The following is a 21,065-nucleotide window of genomic DNA, read 5'->3' on the forward strand; positions in this document are numbered from 1 at the left end:
TAACTACGCAGGGGGCCAATGTTTAAGTCACATTTGTCTCCACGAAGGTCACACAGTGAATGGTACACCACCCAGGGCTAGAACTGCGTGTCTTGTCAATGGGTTTCTTCCCCCGGCAAGTTCACTATGGATTCAGTGAGACTGAGGAATGACAATGGAACGTTCTTAAGGTAAAAGAGTTTATTACCCAGCTTGAACTCCCAGCAACAGGTCAAGCACTAGAATTCTGTCTTCATTCAACAGCCTGCAGGCCCGTAATCCTCCTTCATCTCTGCCTCCACCAAAGCACTGGGCAGAGCTCTTTATATAGTGATTCAGTCAGTCATAGTTTATTGCCTCTGGGTGTGGAACCAGTAGCCTAGCAGCGGGCCAGTTACATCATCAAGTAGTTCAGGTTCAGGTGAGGATTCTGGCCATAGGAACTTCCATTTTCCCCACACTGCATAAATAGAGAATGACCAGCAAATTGGTTAAAATAAAAGGCTCTGAGTCTTCTTTTCTGACTCAAATCCAGTTTCCCTCTGTACCCACAGTTTGTACTGCACAGTTTCTTGAGCAAGTCATTTATCCCTTCTGGGGCTCTATTTCCCAATCTATAAAATAGACATGTAATTTTCCTTCAGAAGATTAAATGAGTTACTACATGTCCAACATTCATACCAGCACCTGGAACACTGTAAGCAGTCAGGCACTGTTGGCTATTATCATCTTCTTTCTCACTTCCTTAACACCATTATTCTTTCCTTAAGCTCTCCTTTCTTCCCATTGCAACTTAAAAGCCTGGGAGAATACAGATGCATTAGCAGCAGTATTTTGCCACTTTCAGAGCACTTCAACCTGTAATATTGATTTGTTCTTCACAAAAGCCCTGTAAGATCAGCAAAGCAGGTTCTTCTCATTGAAGGAGAGGAACTGGCAGGCTGCCTGGCCAATTGTTCAGAGCAAAGGCTCTGTGCTCCGGGAAAGACATCAATACTTTGGCCAGTGGAGGGACCAGCTCGAATTCATTGAGGTTGAGAATAGAACTCAGGGTCCTGACTTCTGCTCCAGTCTACTTTGTGTTATGCTTCCAGAACAGAGAGCTCCCCTACTTTGGCCAAATAATTCACTGAGTACCTGTTCCAGGAGGAAATTTCACTGTATATGAGTGATTTTGCCCCCATGTTGCTCACCTCCACTTGAGTTACTTGGTTGTGTGTGGCTTTCTCTACTTAATAGTTGGTGATCTTAGGCAAATTATTCCACATTGGTTGGGAATGGATAATCAGTGTCTCCCTCATAAGGTGACCACAAGAATTAAATAAAATAATTAAGGGAAAGTTGTAAACATGATGTCTTTATATAAGAACTGCTTGATCAATGTCAGCCATGAAAATCATTAGGTAGAAGGTAAGAGAAGATGACACTGAGTCTTTATGTAGAAGATTTGATATACACTCTACTAAGAGGTACATGGGAAGGATTTGTCCCATTGAAGTCTGTGGACATGAATGAACCAAAGTATTATCAGCTTTGATGATACATGTGTCCATTTATTACATTCACTACTTTTCAGATTTATGCACCATATTGTTAACCAAGCATATTTGTGCATAGGTGTCAGGTATGGTTTTGTTTTTTTGTTATTTGTTTGGTCTGGTTTGGTCTTTCAAACCTCTAGTAAAACTACAAAGTCGTGTTTGCAAATAGCTTCATCTGAAATACATCTGTGTAGTAAATGAACTGTATTTCTATATAAATTCCATTTAGTTAATAAATATAGGATAAAGTGATCAATTATAAGATTAGAATAATTTTAAAGCCTCTTAGAAGCAGTGTGGATCTTTGAGTTGTGTGGTAGTGGCCTGGTATTAAGAATTAGAATCAGGCATGAAAATGTGTTAGTCAATTAGCTGATAAGTTTCAAAACATGAGACAAGATTTTTCTAAATATCTATGGTACTTTATCTACCAGCTTTTGTTTTTTTTTAAACTTTCTGCAAATTACCATGGCTTGTTTCAGATTAGTTATATTATACTATAAATATGTCCAGATGTTTTTGTTTTTCTGTAATTTGTTGAGTTTGGGCTGAGGGCTTTCTTAGATTTTTTCCTCTCTTATAGTGATTGATTTCAAAGTTAGTGCTATGTTTTGAATTGTTGGTTTTTTTTTTTTCTTTCAGTTGATTAGAAAAGAACCAACAGTAATTCCCTTAGCTGTAGAGATACAGCAGCTCTTAGAAACAGAGGCACAATTATTTTATTTAATTTGTACTCATTTCAGTAAGATAATAGCTAGGACATTGTAGATCATCACTAACAAAATATAGATAAATTCATTACGAAAATTTTTTAAATCAGTTAAAGAAGTATAACTGTTATGTTTCAGTAAACATTTGAATCTATTGCTTAATCCAGTAATGCCTATGACTACCTGGTCCGTGTCAGAGCTAGGGAAGCGAGAGTCTGCCTTCGGGAGATGTATCATCTTGGAGGGGATGGGAGAGCAAAACATGTTTGCTTACTATTAATAATGTAACAGATTTTCCCTTCTGTACCTTCTGGTCCTCAGAGATCTGTCTTACAACCTGCTAGAAGATTTACCCAGTTTTTCAGTCTGTCAAAAGCTTCAGAAAATGTAAGTCTGTAAGAGTCTCTGAATAAATTAGCAAAAAACAAGAGTCCAAACTCACATTTCCAGGGGTCATGGGTTTGCTTAGCCGGGGGTCACTGGAGAGAGACATTTGAAGCTTTTCTTTCTTACACACGCAAGGTGTGACGGTATAGGATGGCTATAAAATCAGGAAACGTATGTAATATTATTTTACCAGGCATTGTACTATGAGTACAGCTGTTTATTATGTGTTTGCTTTTTCTTTTTTCTGAATGGGATATAATCACAAACCGGGTTTATTTGAGCTTTGGAATTTTTCTAAGCTTACATATCCAGTGAGTGGTGTTATTTCTAAATATGGGGAAAACATGAATTTGTTGGGATGTTTGTTTCACAATAGCCATCTTCAGAGGAGGTACGACATTTGCCATATCTGAAATGCTATTGATGCCACTTATGCATGAAATATCTTATAATTCCTCTCTTAAAACTGCCTCTTCCACCAAACATCAGCCTTACTGCTTTAGAGTCATACTGTGATTTTGATCAAAATAATATTAACCATCTATTCTCCCCCACTTAATTTTTCTCTGAATGCCTTTGGGCAATTAAAAGGAGGGGGGGGAAATCCATCTTTAAAGGTAAGAATTTGATGCTCCTGAAAACCCTCCAGGGAGACAAGAAAGGCTCAGAAGGTAGAGTCAGGAGAGGCAATCCTCAGCGTGTTTGGGGGAAGATGGCATTTCTTATATGGTTAATATTCACCCAAAGGAACTAACTGCTTTGAAAGAAAGGCAATACTTATTCAAGTATATAAATTGCAATGTTCTTCAAACAAAACAAAATTTTTAAAAATAGTTCCTTTGATTGAGGGCAGGTATTGACTCTGTAAAAGTTCTCTGAAAATTAATCTCTGAAACCAGTGACTTTGAAATCAATCTTTGGAACTCTGTCATTTCAGAGACCTCCATCATAGTGCAGTCTATGAAATTAAAGTTGACACTTTCCAGCATTTGCTTAGCCTCCGATCTCTGTGAGTACCACCTCCCTTGGCCTTCCCTCACACAGAGCACTTTCTTTCTCTTCGGGGCCTTCCCCTAATATTTTCTTTTCACTGTACACTGGTATTGTTGGACCTTTGTGCTTATATTTGCTATGAAAAGGCAAATATTTTGCTCATGATCATTTCCAGGAACCAATTCAAAAGCAGTAAATTTGCAGTCTGCTCTCTGCCAGTCAGCAGACATGAAACTTCCATAAAGAAGGAGGCCAAGCTGTTGAATAAGCTATAAAGTGTGTTTCTGTGCACAGTGTGGAATTGGCAGAGACTGTTTTCCCAACGAAAATGGGATGACCACCCAGTTCTTCCTGCATGCATTTCCTGGTTAATTGATTTTTCAACCTGTGTCTCAAAGTGCTTCAGAATCACCTGAGGCAACCATAAAAAATGCAGACTCCAGGTCTTCACCAGTTAGAGTCTCTGGAGTGGGGCCTGACAATCTGAATTCTAATGAGTACAGGAAGGGTTGAGCACAGCTGCCCTGGAAAATGTTTTCTGTTGCTCAGATGACTAAGAGTTGTAAATATTTAATTCCATTTTATGATTGAAAATGCCATATATTGACCAAAAATGAAAGAAACAAAAACAAAACTTGGTAACAGATTTTTTGTGACAAGCAAAGCAGTTAAAACTTTTCCATCTTAAAACTAAATTTTAAGGTAATTTTGATGAATGATGACGATATGTAATGTTTAAACTCTGGTATACTTTATTAAGAACTTCCCCTTTCCTGAAGTGTTTCTTAATACTTAAGCGACCATACCCTTGTAAAAATAATACCATTCTTCAAAACAATTTAAATCTACCTTTAAGAATCATCTTCTCACAAAAATTTACCTTGAAAACTGTCTTGTTCTGAATTTATGTTACCCTTTCTTTACTTTGGTTTAAATCAGCTTGTGAAGGTCTTTTACTTTTTTGAGTAAATGTGAAACAAAAATACATTACCTACATTCATTACCTGCCTTATTCACCAGATTGGAGTTCTGGCTGTTTCTAAAAGTCAGTTCTGTTTGAAAAGGCTGACATAATTGATAATACTGTATTATATCACTGAAATTTGCCGTAAGTTGTACTTAAATGTTTTTACCAAATAAATAAAGGGGCTGACCTCTAAAGATATCAAAAGAATGGGACACAGACGCTGAAGGTGACATGTCTGAGTCCCCTGAATTCCTTCTGCCTTTTAGACCTCACATCACTCACACACCAAACTCTGCCAACCCCAGTTCATCAGCTTTTCCACCAGGCGCACTGGATCACCATCATCATCCCCCGACCAGTCTTCTCACCATCAGTCTTTACCCTTTCATCTCATTCTCCATAGAGAACTTTTCTTAAGTAGAAATCTAAGCATGTTACCTCCCTGTTTCAAAAATCTTATTTCCCTGTTATCTTCAAGCTCAAGTTCAATACTAAACTTCCCAGCACAGCCCTTCAGAATCTGGCACCAACTGCCTGGCCCAGCTTTACCTCTCCCCTATGAGTTCCTGGCCCCCTGGCCCACAGGCAGCTGTTTCTTCTCTTCCTACTGCCCAATGGACTCCTGCCTGCCCTTTCTTGGCTTGCCCCCACCCATAAGTCAAGATCTCCCCCTTTGAGCACACCCCACTCTGAGGCACATTCTTGGCTACAGGGCCCAACACTCAGACTGCCCTGCCTGAAAATGACAAGAACTCTCTCGTCTTGGTGGCCTCTCATTATTTCCTTAAGAATTCCAAACATATATTGAGCAAAAGGTCAAGGAAGCTGAAGTCAGCTTGGTTTGAATCCTAGCTCCTGGGACAACTCTGTGACTTTGAGAAACTCACATAATACTCTGTGTTTCATTCCTCACCAGTAAAATGGGGCTAATGACATTAACTGACTCTTAGAGTTGTTTTGGGGGTTACAATACATGTAAAAAAACTTACAACCATACCTGGCACATAGTAAACATGCAACAGCGTAGTGAACAAACAAAACAAAATGCATCCAAGTAAATTCAAAGATCTAATTGGCTTTATTAAGCAATTTGTGCATCGGGCAGAATCCCCTCTAGCAGGTAGAGAGATGCTCTGAGGAATTATCCAAAATGAAAGGTCTTTACAAACGGGAGGTTGGGGTTGGGGGCGTTACTAGCAGAAAGGAAAGAAGGGATTGTTTCAGGCAAGGCCAGTTTCTCCTAGAGGGAAGAGCAGGGGGTGATGACCTCTTCTTTTAGGGAAGATAAGAGAGGCTCATGTGACAGATGAGCTTATCAATGATGCTGACCAGGAAATCCCTGACTGACTGCTTTTCTGGGGGAGGTTGCAACTGTAATGAAGTTTAGGTAGTAAGCCCCTGTTTGGTGACTTGGCCTAGCAGAAGTGACATCATGTGTCTTTTCAACAGTGTCGTAGTGGTGGTGGTGGTGATTATTATTATTAATTCTTATTATCATTATTAGGACAAGTATATATCCTTTTTAGGGTATATCAGTGAAGGTCCTGACAGAATTCACCCAAGATGGTTCAAATGAAGAGACATTTACCTAGGTGTTGGCAGGAAGCAAGCAAGGGGTGGGTGTGCGGAAAACCAGCAACATGGCCAAGACTGGGGCTGAGGAGACACAGGGAGGAAATGGTGTTTCTAAAATCAAGGAAGAGCTGAGGCATGGAGAGGGGGTGCGTGGCTGAGAAAGTGTGCAGCTGCCACCAGGGACAAGATTCCAACCTAGAGAAGGAGCAGACTACAGGCGCCCAGCTCCATCCTCCTTGGGGACTGCATGGAAAACCCAGCTGGGGAGTCTGTGGGACACCAGCATGGAGCCCTGGGGCTGCGCCTGCAGGGTCAGCCCCAAACACAGAGCAGGCAGGGAGTGAAAATGGATCCTCACAGGTCAAACAGGCTCAGGAATGGGAGTGGAATGACAGTCCTTTGAACAAACACATTCTCTCCTTTTTACCTAAAACCCAATCAAATCACCATAAAGCCCCATGGCAAGACTTGGCCTGCATTCCTGATACTCCACTTTGTGAAGCTTGCTGGGGCACCCAGATTCTACTTGAAGCTGCCAGAAACTTTGACAAATGATATGACTTGCCTCCCTCACTGGATACATACTTTATGAGCAGCTTGCTGGAATTATCCGACCGGCATTTCTAGCTTTCCCACTCCCTCCATGCCTTTTCTTTCTCTTCTTAGCTAGAATTCTCTTCTGTGAAAGAGGCAAAATAAAAGGCTTCCAGTTTCCTCCAGGTTAGGGAGCCTTTCAAATGAGAATATAAATATTATGCAAATACCATTTATCCAAAGTAACTGGGTGGAAGGGCAATGCAAAAATAAATCACTTACCTGTGCTAGAGAAAAATTGACTCTGATCACTTTCAATTTTCTCAAATGACTACACTTTAGTTCCCTTATTCATTAGGCATTTAAAAAACTTTTTTTAAGTTCATTTCTCCTTTTTCAAAATGAAGTTATTTTTCCTGCTACATTACCTACATTTCATTACATGTGTATGTTGAGTGAATTTTATTTCTCCATAAATTGTAGATTTTCTTTGTTATCAAAGGATTTTATTTCCAACATAAATTAGCTTCTTTTTTATCCATTTCCCAGTTAAGAACTTAAATGTCCATCTCCCGGACTGGGAATTTTTTTTTTTTAAGTTTTCTGTGTTTCTTTTAAGGCCTTACATACCTGGCAATGTTCAGAAAGTCTTGCTGAGTTTCATTACATATCCAGGGACATTTTAGCACTTAAAAATATACTTGCTTGTCAGAGGAAGAGCCTCAGAAGTTCCTGTCTCTTCCTACTCCTCTACCTCCATTCATCTCAGAAATGCCCTAATAAAATTTTACAACCATGTAAAACTCAACTTTTTAGCAAGAAGAGAGTAAAAACTACAGTAAACCACCAGAATGATTTTTTCTTGACTGATTTAAACAAGACTGCATTCCAGTTCACTCTGTTGTCATCTTATATTACTACTATCTTTATGTGGAGGATGATTTGATAAGGTAAGTACTCCTGTCCTGAATGGAAATTAAATTTTGGTAGAAGAATGAATATATATGGTAAAAACTTCACACAGTCTTCTTTTTATATGTAATTCTCTCAGTTGACTTTTTTTTTTTTTTTTAAATAGGAATCTAGCTTGGAACAAACTTGCCATTATTCACCCCAGTGCATTTTCTACTTTGCCATCTCTAAGAAAGCTGTGAGTATTTCATTACCTGTTTTTAGCATGTCTTGTAGTAATTGGGGGCCATCTAATTAATCAAAATGTGGGTTTTGCTGAAGAAGCCTGCACAGATTACCCAGGCCCCAGTGTTCCCCACTGCAGAGAGGTCACCCACACCCCCGCCGCTCCAACGCCATGTGGGCCTTTACGTGGGTAGCTGAAGATCTGGGTAACAGCTGGTTCTGATTATTGAGGTGAAATTTTCCATTTTTGCTGAGCACTCAGGTGGAATGGAATAAGATGTCAATTCAGTTCTAAAAGGCTGTCATTTTGTAGTTTGCCATCTTGAGTAACAGGAAACCTGCCTGTCCCTTTTTTTCCTCCTCTTTCTGCCCCTTGCTCCTTCTTCTCCCTTTCTCCCCTGTCTAATAGACAGAATTGGTCAGAGAGAAGTTGGGGAATAAACCCCCAATGTTTTCCCCCTACACCCAACTCCATCGTCCTAACTCCATCCAGTCAGTTAGGGTTTTTCTGATTAGATGTAGCACCTTCCATTTGATTTTAGATGTCTCCACCCAGCAAATTTAGAAACTTTTGAATTTGACTATAGAAACTACAATTTGGATGAGATGAAAACATTCTCCCCCTGCAATTCTGATTGTAAACAGAGAAGTTATCAGAAGTGAAAACCAAAATGGTTACTTTTACCAGTAAGAGTAAGGACCCGTCTTAGAAGTTTTTATGGAGCCGTTTAATAATCTTCAGGCTGCTTTTGTAACCTAGACTTTTTACGCTAACATGGACTCAAAGCCAATGTTGTTTGATGTTTTGCAGGGACCTCTCGTCCAACTGCCTGTCGTCTTTTCCTGTAACTGGGTTACATGGTTTAACTCACTTAAAATTAACAGGAAATTATGCTTTACAGAGCTTGATATCATCTGAAAACTTCCCAGAACTCAAGTGAGTTTGTCATTAAAACTAATAAGATATGTTCGTGGTCATATGAAATAATAGACGTGTTATAGCAGTTTTCAAATTTTATGAGGTCATGGGACTCTCTTGAATTGCATTTCATGCTCTCAAGTCCCCCACCCCTAGGGCATTGTTAGGACAATCCTAAAGGGGGAGAGGGTGTCTTCCTGACCACATTTCCCTTCTTTCTCAGAGATGCCTCCCAGAATCATAGAGTTCATGGGAAGAGTTCGAAAACCATTGATCCATGGGGTAAAAACTGGGACATGTAGTCAAACAACATTATGTTACTGTACTACTTTTGACAATTTTTAAATCATCTAGCTTGTGAAATGAACTAAATTAATGTTTCTTTGAGGAAGTAATGCTCTTTAAAACCTGTTATGTTTATTATAAATAAAGTAGTCCCTTGAAAGAGTGTATATGTATATATATATATATATTTAACTACCACTTTTAAAACCATAACCCCAGAAGATAGTTCAGAAAGTAGAAGAGAAAAAAAAATCTAAAATCATCCCCTAAACAACTTTTATGTTATTTCCTTCCAGACTTTGTTCAATGTATTTTTAACTGTTAGAATCACAGTCCATATACAAACTCATGTCATGATTTTGTCATTTAACATTATGTCATATCATAAGCACTTTTTAGTGGTGCTACAGTTTTCCTAAGTTATTTTTAACCTTTCTTTATGAAAATTTTCAAGCACAAAAGTAGAGAAAATAGTATAACATACCCATCACTCAACCTCAGCAATTATTAACATTTTATAGCAATAATTTTTAATAACACCAATGTTATTATAATTAGCACTGCAGTGAATATCTTTATGCACATTATTAGTATTTTAGCTTATGAATTAAGGCTAAAATTCAAAGGCAGAATTATTGAGTAGAAGATGAACACTATATTTAACAACCTGTTTCTTTAAGTCTGTGTTTTTTGTTTGGTTTTTTCAATTAAAGGGTTATAGAAATGCCTTATGCATATCAGTGCTGTGCATTTGGGGTGTGTGAGAATGTTTATAAAACTCCTAATCAGAGGGATAAAGGTGACAACAGCAGTACAGATGACCTGCATAAGAAAGATGCTGGAATGTTTCAAGTTCAAGGTAAGACCTTCCATGCCAGGGTGATGAAATTGCATCTGGAAGGGTCTTGAAAAGTCATCAAACAGATCATCTGAGCTCCAGACACATCTGGAGTAACCACCCCAGCAAGCTGGGGACCAATCCCACTTTTTAAAGACTCCCAGAGAATGAGAAAGCTCATTCAGGATTCCTTCTAAAACTTCCTCTTTTTTGTAAGTGAATTCCTAGTCCTTTTATTTATAATTAGATCCCCCTTAGCCTATATTGTCCTCAGGGGTAATTATTAATATTGATACCAGTATTTCTGTAAACTTTTAAAAACACCCATCCCTGTGGATACCTTTCCCAAGCTTGCTTCTGAGCTTTTTCCTCCAGAAGGTAAAATCTCATTTTATTCTATGGCCCAGGGGGAACAGAGGATATAGGCATTTTACATGCCTCCGGATTTCAGCAGAAGGCCTTAAGATTCCAACTTCTTATCCATCTAATTCTAAAACATTCCCCCCTCCTACCCCCTCACATGGGTATCTGTCGGGAAGGTGAAATGAGATAATGTCTGTAAAGCGCTTGGCTTTCCTTGAAGTAAGACCTGACCTAAATAGACAGCAATGCACCACACCTGTGGTAACGAGGAGGCCGCCCCACTCTCCCTTCCTGCCAGCTTTGCAAGTTCACACAGAGCCTAAACAGACCAGCTTTTCTTCCTTTGGACCTTAATGATTTGTTAATGCACAAGCAAGTACGATTCAGTCAGTCCGCACATTGCCTTAACATTTCTTCCTACACACGTACCAATTTAAGAAGCTGATATTTTGGACCTTGGCTTTTTCATTTTAGACGTCAATATGTGCCTTGTTCTGGTTCTTGCTTTAGTTTTTGCTGTTCCTGCCTCATCCACCCTAATGTCTAATATATTTATTAACTAAAGAAAAAAAATTAGAGTGCCTCATATGTTCCAGGCACTGTTCTAGGCCCTAGAGGTACACAATGAACAAGAGAGACAGGTTCTTCATGAAGCTGATTTTCAAGGGCAGTGGTTTTCAACCCTGGGCCTCATATTGGAATCACACAGAAGGTCTTTAAAAATGCTGATGATGAACCAAAAAGCAGTAGACCCAGAAACACTGAAAAGTGGCAGGTAATGGAGGGGTTGGGGTGGGTGGCTAGGGAGCCTGAGGGGGATAAAGGGGCACAAAAATCTCAGTCACAATATAAGCTGGTCATGGGGACAGTAGCACAGCATGGAGAACATAGCCAAGGATTCTTTAACATCTTCCTGTGTTGACAGGTAATAACTGCACTACTGGGGGTGAGGATTTAATAATGTGTGTAACTGTTAAACCACTGTGCTGTATATTTAAACCCAATATAATACTGTGTATCAACTATACTTCAATAAAAAAACTGAAAAAAAAATTGCTGATGCCCAAGCCCCACACCAGACCAATTAAATCAGTGTCTTTGGGAAAGTGTGTTAGATCACAAAACTCCTATTTTCATGGATAGCCAAACCAAACACCAAGCAGTTTACTTGATTTGTCCTCTGTTAAGCAAAATTCCCCAGAAAAGACAGAAACTTACTGTACCTAATTCTCCCTTTTGTGCCCAGAGAGCACAGCCCAAAACATTTTCACTATGGCTTTCTGAGCATTAGAAAATTGGTTAAAGTGTTTCTTCCACTGAATGGAGAGGCCCACAACCTCTCTCTAATTTAGCTCAGTGCAATTTGGAGCCATGATGAGCTGCAGGGAACAAGGACAGAGTGAGAGAATTTAGATGTCATGACCAGGACTCTGGGGCTGCTCTCCCTTCCCCCAGTCCTGCTGAAATACTATGTCACAGAGTAGATGGAGTAGAACATCCAGAGGCAAGTTTATAATAGACTCCAGGAAAGCCAGGGCTCCGGGAAAAGTGGCATGTCTGCCCTTATGTTCCCTTGGACACTTCATGTCTCGACGACAATCCAGGACTGGCTTTGTCCCCTGAAAAGAGACAGAACTAATCAGTCCAAGACTTCTCATTCCTGCAGATGAGCGTGATCTTGAAGATTTCCTGCTTGACTTTGAGGAAGACCTGAAAGCCCTTCATTCGGTGCAGTGCTCACCTTCACCAGGTGAGAAAGGCATCAGAACTGCCTCAGCAGTGCCCACCGTTAGCTCTGAGGCCAACAGTGGCATTTTTGCTACACGTCAGGACAAAATCTGTGCCATCTTTGTGGCTCATCAGTGTCCTTTCCCAAGGGGACCTTTGAGATATGAGATATAAATGTTTGTTCCCTGGAGTTGGTCTCTATTCACAAATTGGGTTTTTGTGGGAATCTTTTGATTCAGACTGCTGGAAATTAAGGAATCAAGCCTGTAGTTAGAGGCATATGTAATTTTTAAAATGATGTTAGCAATTTTGCCTGAACAGTCAAGCTTCAGGTAGTCACTGCTTGAAAGTGATTTCTTTTGCCTTGCCTAAATAGCTATTTGGTTGAAGCAAACAATAGTTTATACAGATAAGTAAAAAGTATCTTCATATATTGACTTCATTTCCTTGTTTATCCCATTCCAAGAATGGGCCAGGGCCAGTTAAAAAAAAAGAAAGACAGCTGGGAAGGGTTGATATTTTATTTTCAATAAACAGTTTGTCCCTTGCTCCCAAACATCAAATGGCAAGCTAAACCTAAGATGTGATTTTCATGAAATGCATGTTCATAGCACCTGCATCCTCTTCCAATTTTATGGAGTATTTCCCTAGAATTCTCCTTTTCTGCTTACAGAAACTTTTCAAAGCATTCTGAAAAAATATAATGAAAAGCCCAGAACATCTGGCTTCTTACCTAGCCCGAGCTCTGCTGTATTTGGGAGACCGTAATCAAGTGATTTAAATTCCCCATATCTATTTTCTGTGTACAGCTTGAACACATAGCACCTGATAGACTCACCCAGTCAGTGCTGGAAAGCTCTGAGACAGTAACCACAGTGGTTTAAGAAACGGGGGGGGCACCACAGGGGAACCGTGTTCCTGTGGGCATTACTGGCCTCTATCTCTTGACGTCCTAACAGAAATCAACAAGTTATTTGGCAAAACTGTTAAACCCTCATTTACTACCCAGTGTTTTTTTCTTGGACTTCCAGGCCCCTTCAAACTCTGCGAATACCTGTTTGGTAGCTGGCTGATCCGGATTGGAGTGTGGACCGTCGCTGTCCTGGCACTCACCTGCAATGCATTGGTGACCTCAACGGTGTTCAGAGCTCCTCTGTACATTTCCTCCATAAAACTGTTGATTGGGCTGATAGCCGCAGTGAACATGCTCATGGGGGTCTGCAGCGCCGTGCTGGCTGGCGTGGACGCCTTCACATTCGGCAGCTTTGCCCGGCACGGTGCGTGGTGGGAGCAGGGGGCTGGTTGCCAAGCCGTTGGTTTTTTGTCCATTTTTGCTTCAGAATCATCTGTGTTCCTGCTTACTCTGGCAGCCCTGGAGCGTGGGTTCTCTGTGAAGTGCTCTGCAAAATTGGAAACGAAAAATGGTTTTTCCAGTCTGAAAGCAGTCGTTTTGCTCTGCACGCTGCTGGCTCTGACCGTCGCCGCGGTGCCCCTGCTGGGCGGCCGTGAGTTCAGCGCCTCCCCGCTCTGCCTGCCGCTGCCCTTTGGCGAGCCCAGCACCACGGGCTACATGGTTGCTCTTGTCCTGCTCAATTCCCTTTGCTTCCTCGTGATGACCATTGCCTACACCAAGCTCTACTGCAATTTGGAAAAGGGAGACCTGGAGAACATCTGGGACTGTTCTATGGTAAAGCACATCGCTCTGTTGCTCTTCACCAACTGTATCCTCTACTGCCCTGTGGCTTTCTTGTCCTTCTCCTCTTTACTAAATCTCACATTTATCAGTCCTGAAGTAATTAAGTTTATTCTTCTGGTGATTGTCCCCCTTCCTGCCTGTCTCAATCCCCTTCTCTACATCCTATTCAATCCCCATTTTAAGGAGGATTTGGGCAGCCTGGGAAAGCAAACCCACTTCTGGACAAGATCAAAACCCCCAAGCCTGCTGTCTATTAACTCTGATGATGTCGAGAAACAGTCCTGTGACTCAACCCAAGCCTTAGTAACCTTCACCAGTGCCAGCATAGCCTACGACCTGCCTTCCAATCCAGTGTCACCACCCGCTTATCCAGTGACCGAAAACTGCCATCTTTCCTCTGTGGCATTTGTCCCATGTCTCTAATTAATATGTGAGAGAAAAAGCTTTCAAAAATTGGAAACCCAAAAATGTGAGATTGAGCCCATCAGAGCAGTAACCAAAAAGAGCTGAATTGAAGCTGGATTCCTTAAAAAAAAATAATGAAAAGTTGAAAACCTATTGATACTGTAGAGTGAAAAATAAGTCTAAATGCTGCTTGTATAATTTGTTCAGATAAAAGAGAGATTAGCCACAGTATTTAGGGAAGCCTATATTTTTTAAAAAGCAGGTCGAAATGTTCCAAAAAGATTCTCCATGATTTCAAGTGGATTCTTTTAAGCTCACCACTCTGTGGATTTCAGCTGAGAGGTGGAGGGTGTCTGTTTGCTTATGAAATGGGGTTTAAACCCAAAAACCCCTAAAAGGTGTTGGGAGTTATTAGGAAGATAAGGGTTTTAGGTGGTCTACATGACTTAATAATGGTTGTGACAAATAGATTTTCATTTTAATAACCATGTGGAGATGTTTTAGTCCTACTTTGCCTTTCCTCAGAAAGGATCCTTCCAGGTCCCCAATCCCCCCATGAATGGGTAATGTAAGGCATTATCAATTCACTCTATTCACATCATTGGTAGACATGCTGAATTTTATGTATCAGCATTAGAGGGTTACACTCTCAGTGGAACAAAACTGCTTACAAATATTTTGAAAGGAAAATGAACTTAAATTCTTAAATTGCCACGAAGGCAATCATCTACAGGCGGGGTTTGCTGTGTCTAATTCATTTTTAACTCCTCGGTGTCCAGACTCAAGAGAAGTCTATTGCCAGCAATGGACATACCAGAAAAGATGGTAAGCAACCTGGGATTTTTTTTTTCTGGGTACACGTCTTTCACAGAAGATTTTATCAGTTGATTGGAATTGAGGTGCACCTTAAGGTAATGATCAAAAACAGACACAACATAAATTAAACCCACTGACATGACTTCTCACATTCTAGCAACAATGTCTGAAACCACTCTGGACTCAACAGACTTGGTAATATACTATCCTGTTTATTTAGCTTGGTTTTAGCTGCATTGTCTTCAGATCAACCCAAGTCAGGAACATGATTTCTCTGCTTAACCCATATCTAATACATGTGTTAGGTATTTTAAGAGGCAAAATTATTAAATACTAAAGGTCAAAGAATTAATTTTTAATTTCCATTATACTACATTAGCTTTAATACATCCAAACCAAAAGACTGTTAGATTTATTTTTATATAAGCATGTTTATTTTCATCAGATGTTTTAACTTAGAATCAAAAAAATACATTTATGAGATGTTTTATAAGATGTGTAAATATAGAACTGTATTTATTACTACAGTAAAGATTCAATAACACTAAGGACCATGATAATAAACCATGTACAGTGGCATATTCTTCCATGTATATTGTGTTTCTCTGCCCATTTTCTTTAAATTCATTAACTGTATATAATATATGTGAATGTATAGTACTTGTAAATAGATTCCAAACTTGCTTTTCTATTGAATACAAAAATAAAAGAAATTTGTAATAAAATGTGTGACTATAAAACAAGATATTTTCAAGGTTTTTATTGAGCTCATAGGCAAATAACATGGTCTCCTAAAAGTTTTTGATGTTTGATATCTAGGTACATTTACTATCAGAGTATGTGCACTTCAGTATTTTGTGTATTTTGGACTTACCTTAAGAAATAAATCTCTCACAAAAACAAATCAAAATCTTTACCAACTCCTGGACTGCTTTAAATAAAATTGATAAGCCACTTTGTCATGACAGATGATTTGGTGAAGTTTATTATCCCCAGTGATAGTTTGGATTTTACAGTGCCTTGCCAATGGATTTAAGCCCCAGGCAAGTTCACTATGGGTTCAGTGTGACCAAAGAAATTGACAGCAAAACGTTCTTTGGGGTGAAAGAGTTTATTACCCAACTTGTTCTCCCGATTAGTGTCTCTGCCTCCAGGTCCCTCTGTCTACACAGCTGTCCTCCGGGCCTCTCTACACAGTCGCCCCGCACAGCCGTCCTCTGGGCCCCTGTCCTTGGCACTGCCACCACTCCAGCCTCTGCTCTGCTCTCCTGCAGCCTTACAGCCCTGCAACCGTGTCGTGCCCAGAGCATTGGGCAGAGCTCTTTTTATAGAGTCAACAGCCATGTAGTGCCCACAGGTGTACAGTGAGCTAGTCAACCACAGCCAGGTGAGAATCCTGGCCACAGGAACTCTCATTTTATCCACACATAGCTAGAACCTATTTCTTCTACAATGTAAAAAGAAAAAAAAATACAATTAGAAAGAAATGAATAAATAGCAAATTGATTTTAAAATTATTCAACATGAACATGAGGTTCCTATAAATTCTTCCTCTAAGGAAAACGTATTCATGACCATATCAGGACCAAAACATAAGGACATGTGATTCCCAGAGCACAAAGAAACCCTATTCCCCTCAGTTCCCATCCCCCAAAACATAAGAAATGAAATTATTTTTTTCCAACGCCTTGTGCCAGACTTCCCCCAGCTTCAGCGGTGATTCCTGCTCTTCCGTACAGGTTGTAAAATGAAACCAAGTGCTGGTTGGAGGCCTGCATTATTGCTAAAATCAACCCATATTTACTGAACACCCCAGGGTAGCTGGCACTGAGTTTCCCACCCACCTATCAGATATAATTGCATGATTCAACCTAACCTCATTACCAGGCATCCAAGATGGCCTACTGAGTAGTCCACACTTGATTCATCTTTAGCTGAAACAAGGGCTATAAAACAATCCCACACCTCTTAATCTCACTCCTTTTTGCCCAAGCAGCAGATAGAAAAGGTGCCTCTAGAGCAGTGGATCTCAGTCTTTCTTCTTAACATACTTGTTTTTGGGTGTCCAAAGTTAGGGACAAGTTCCGGCAGCCCATCCCTTTCTCTCCCACTCAAAAAAACACAAAGTTGGTGATACAGTGTTTTTTAAAAGAGGGAGAAAAAAATCCACTCTCATTAATTTTTTTAAAAATCAACAAGCTCTATTACTTTATTAGCAAAACCTAGTTCTATTATACCTCACACCAAACACTGCTCTATTAAAGTGTCTGATAAATGCTCTCCACTATAATACAGTAAACCAAAAGGACTGGAATTACATCCACAAATAAATAAATCTACAGTGAGAAGGACAAAAGATAAATACTTGACAGACTGAACAACAGTAAAACAAACAAATCAAAAGAACATAAATGAGTGGACTGACCTAGATTAAGAGGCTAACAATTTTATTTTCAAAAATAGATTCATTCACTCAACAAACATTGGGTGCTATTTGCAGTGTTCTATGCATGGAGCTAACAAAACAAAGACTGGAATATGAATTCCTGTGAAGGAGATATAAACAATAAGCAAACATAAACAAGAAAATATCTGATAGAAACAATGGAAGAAATGAAGCTGAGTAGCATGACAGGGGTAAATGGCATATTACTTTAGATGCAGAGCTCAAGAAAGGGCTTTCTGGAAAGGGCCCTTTTAAACTAACATCTTTTTCAAAAAGGGGTTACCTTTGCTTTAGCATTCAACCAGTTTCGTCAATAAAAATCATCATTTTTAGTCCTTCTACTCATATGTCACCTATTAAAACTGTTTTGAATGTTTGAATAACATTTTAATATAAAAATATATTAGGTGGCTATTATTGCACATAATTTTTTCTCAATGGTTACTGGAGAAAATCTTTCTTAAGTAAAATAGAAAACATCTTGATCATTTCGTTTTGGCCAAAAATAGAGAACAAGGTAGTTAAAGATAATAAAATTAGCAACAGCCCGTTCATTTAGAACCAGAAACACTCCTTCACCTGTTTCGCCTATCTCCACATCCTTCTTCCCTCTGGCAACCACCAGTTTGTTCTCTGTATTTATGAGTCTGTTTCTGGGTTTTCGTGTTTTCATTTGTTTTGTTTTTTAGATGTGGAGTCATATGGTATTTGTCTTCTCTGGCTGACTTATTTCACTGAGCATAATACCCTCTAGGTCTATCCCTATTGTTGGAAATGGCAAAATTTCATTCATTTTTATGGCTGAGTAATATTGCATTGCATATATATGCTGCTTTTCTTTATCCATTCATCTATCGATGGACACTTAGGTTGCTCCCGAATCTTAGCTATGGTAAATAATGCTGCAATAAACATAGGGGTGCATATACCTTTTCAAATTAGTATTTTCATTTTTCTCAGTAAATACCCAGAAGTGGAATTACTGGATTGTATGAGAATTCCATTTTTAATTTCTTGAGCAACCTCTTTACTGTTTTCCATAGTGACTGCACCAGTTTACATTCCCACCAACAGTGCATGAGGGTCCCCTTTTCTCCATATCCTTGCTAACACTTGTCTTTTTGATACTAGTCACTCTGATGTGATTAAAGACCTAAACGTAAGACCTTAGCATGGTGTGGGAGAACTGGAAGCCTTCGATCCTGCTCTAGGAATGGAGCATTCTTGTTACCCCTTAAATTCATAGATCTTTCACTACTTGTGACCCACGTTTTCTGCCTTTGCTTCAGTCACTTCAACTGCTACTAATTGACGACCTCTATTCTGTAGCTTTTCTCTCTTTAACTATTTATAACTTGGAACTATTCATGAGTTCAGCCCACTGTCCCCCAAAGCCCCATCATGCCCCAAGGTTTCACTTTGAAGTCCTCACTTACTACCATTGCCTTGCCTCATTCTGTATCTTCTACTCCTACTCTAGAAGGGAAAGGATTTGACTGATCACTATTGTCCCTGTGGGGCAGGGCTCTGGGGGCTAGATCATTTTAGAAGCCACTCAGATGGATAGGCTACCTCTGAGTCACATGGCCCCTTCTGATCCAATTAATATGGTGGTGATAGGGGAAAGTCAAGGCCACTTGGTCAAAACCCTGACCATCTCTGCTTAAGGAACCAACCTGGGGCACCCCCCTCTGCAGGCAACCATGGATAAGAATGTTTTAGAAGAGTCTGAGGGCTCTTGATTGGCTTGCTCTATACATGTGACCAATTTTGATTTTCCTTACTAAAGAAGACAGACTGGAGATATTTGTCTAGCCCATGCATGCCCCATATTTGCAATTGCTTCCCAGCCACACCCCCTATCAAATTCTCCTTGATTCAAGCCAGATCAACCAGATACTCTTTTCAAAGACAATCTAAGACAGTCTAACTAAGTCAGGTGATGATGGGATGGGTGCTTAAACTGAAAGATCTAACACAATTTTGGCTAGCATGAACACCAGTAGAAGCCAAAATTATGTGCAAGCTTAGTTTGGGGAAGCAGAAAAAGCCACCCTAAAGAGAAAAACAAAAGACTGGTGTAGCTAGCAGAAAAGAAAAGAAGAGGTAACCAGCAGTTCCATGAAAGATGGACTTGCTAGAACATTCCATTCCCTGGATGGCTTAGTTGTGCTTTTTCTCCTGTTCTTAGATGTCCATGAAGTTGCTTGCTGTAGCCTCTCAATGAACCTCCTTTTTCACTTGAGCTCATTTGAAGGGCTTTTTGTTGTTACTGTCCCTCACAAATAAGCCCTCCCCAACTAAAATGCCTACCTCTGCTGTCCAAAACATTTCTAAATACAGTTGTTGTGTCTTTCCTAAGTGCCTGGATAAGCTCTTTTTTCCCTACTGTCCCCCAAACCCCAGTTCCACTGGCTTGGGCAAAATACAACAATGAATCACCAGCCCCTCCACAGATCAATTTTTCCACTATTTACTATTACTTATTGGTTTCTATTAGTTATACAACCTCCCAAATGAAGTCTGTATTTACATAAAATTCATAGAGTTCAAAGAGATGGATTTCTTTTACCTAAAATTCTAATCTGTTTTTTTTTAACAGCTATTTTTGTTCTCAGAAGGGAAATTTGGATAAAGAGAGCAGTGGTGCTCTAGCTCAGGCAGTTCCACGCCTGAGTGCCAGCGCCTCCATTTACCCACAGAGTTGGCATATTACTAATTCTAGCGGGCCTATCTTTAATAGACCACGGGCATATTACCTGACTCTCAAAATAGCCATTTCCTCGTCAAATGGGGATAATAATAGTAGGCACCTCATCATAGCTTACCTTGAAGAACTGATCATGTACAAAGTGTTTAGTACTCCATAAGTGTTCAATAAATGTTTAGCTACTGTTTGGAGTTTGGAAAGACCCAATTAATAGAACCTCTTCTTCCTGCCTTTGTTCTAAACTTGCTGAAAATCAGGACAAACAGTAAAGCAGCTGGGAGTCAAACATCACCTTTACTGCTGGTAAAGCTGATAAAAGACATCAGGCTTTTCATCTGTAGGCAAGAGGTTTCCTACTACTTAATCTGAGAATTACCCAGACTTTTCCACTGAGTCAAGAAAACAATGGACCACCACAAACCTCCCCATAAAGGGGTGTGTTTCTGTGAAATAACAGCACAGAACAACAAAACCAAACATAACCTTCTTGAGGGCACCAACAGAGGGAAGAAAAGACTGAATTCTTCTTGTAGATTCTAATAAGAAATGTCACTTATCTTGCCTACAGGGAAAAATCAGAGTGGCTGGAATGTTGCCAGGAGTGTTACTCTAATCGAGCTCCCTCCACATGGAAGGAAACATCAGGAGAGGGAATATGAGGTCTCCCCCAGCCTTCACTGTGTTTTCTTCTTTTAACTCGATCCTTTAGGCTTAACCAGGAGGGCTGCTAGCAGCCAGGAAGTGTGGCTTCCCCCTCAGGGGAGGACATCAGCTGTGTTATCTGGTCAGTTTTTTATTCCCACTTTCACAAAGCCATTCCCCTAAGCAACCACAGCTCTTGGGGGTATCTTCTTGGGACAACTGGGGACTGGAGATTTGACCTCCAGGAAGCTCTGTGATGGCACATTCTCCAAAAGACCCCATCTTTTCTCAGCTTTTTAATTTCCTAGGCATGGTTTAAAACCAGTACAGCCTGTAGGAAATATACATTCTTCTGGGGACACAGCCTGTATAAACCTCAGTAAGTTGCCAAGGT

The 21,065-nt window shown here is 40.0% G+C and overlaps 1 protein-coding gene across 2 annotated transcripts in view; it reads left to right on the forward strand.

Moving 5' to 3' along the window:
* The window catches only part of LGR5 (leucine rich repeat containing G protein-coupled receptor 5), a 123,341-nt gene extending 107,375 nt beyond the window's left edge, over window positions 1-15,966 (forward strand). For both annotated transcript variants that reach the window (XM_017668884.3, XM_017668885.3), the window contains 7 exons: window positions 2,552-2,617; window positions 3,555-3,626; window positions 7,765-7,836; window positions 8,635-8,760; window positions 9,741-9,886; window positions 11,895-11,978; window positions 12,988-15,966. In XM_017668884.3, coding sequence (XP_017524373.2) covers window positions 2,552-2,617; window positions 3,555-3,626; window positions 7,765-7,836; window positions 8,635-8,760; window positions 9,741-9,886; window positions 11,895-11,978; window positions 12,988-14,075 — 1,654 coding nt within the window. In that variant the 3' untranslated portion in view covers window positions 14,076-15,966. The remainder of the gene's footprint in view (window positions 1-2,551; window positions 2,618-3,554; window positions 3,627-7,764; window positions 7,837-8,634; window positions 8,761-9,740; window positions 9,887-11,894; window positions 11,979-12,987) is intronic.
* The last annotated feature ends 5,099 nt before the right edge of the window (window positions 15,967-21,065 follow it).

This window comes from Manis javanica, chromosome 10 (genome assembly GCF_040802235.1).
Source record: "Manis javanica isolate MJ-LG chromosome 10, MJ_LKY, whole genome shotgun sequence".
NCBI classification, from domain to species: domain Eukaryota; kingdom Metazoa; phylum Chordata; class Mammalia; order Pholidota; family Manidae; genus Manis; species Manis javanica.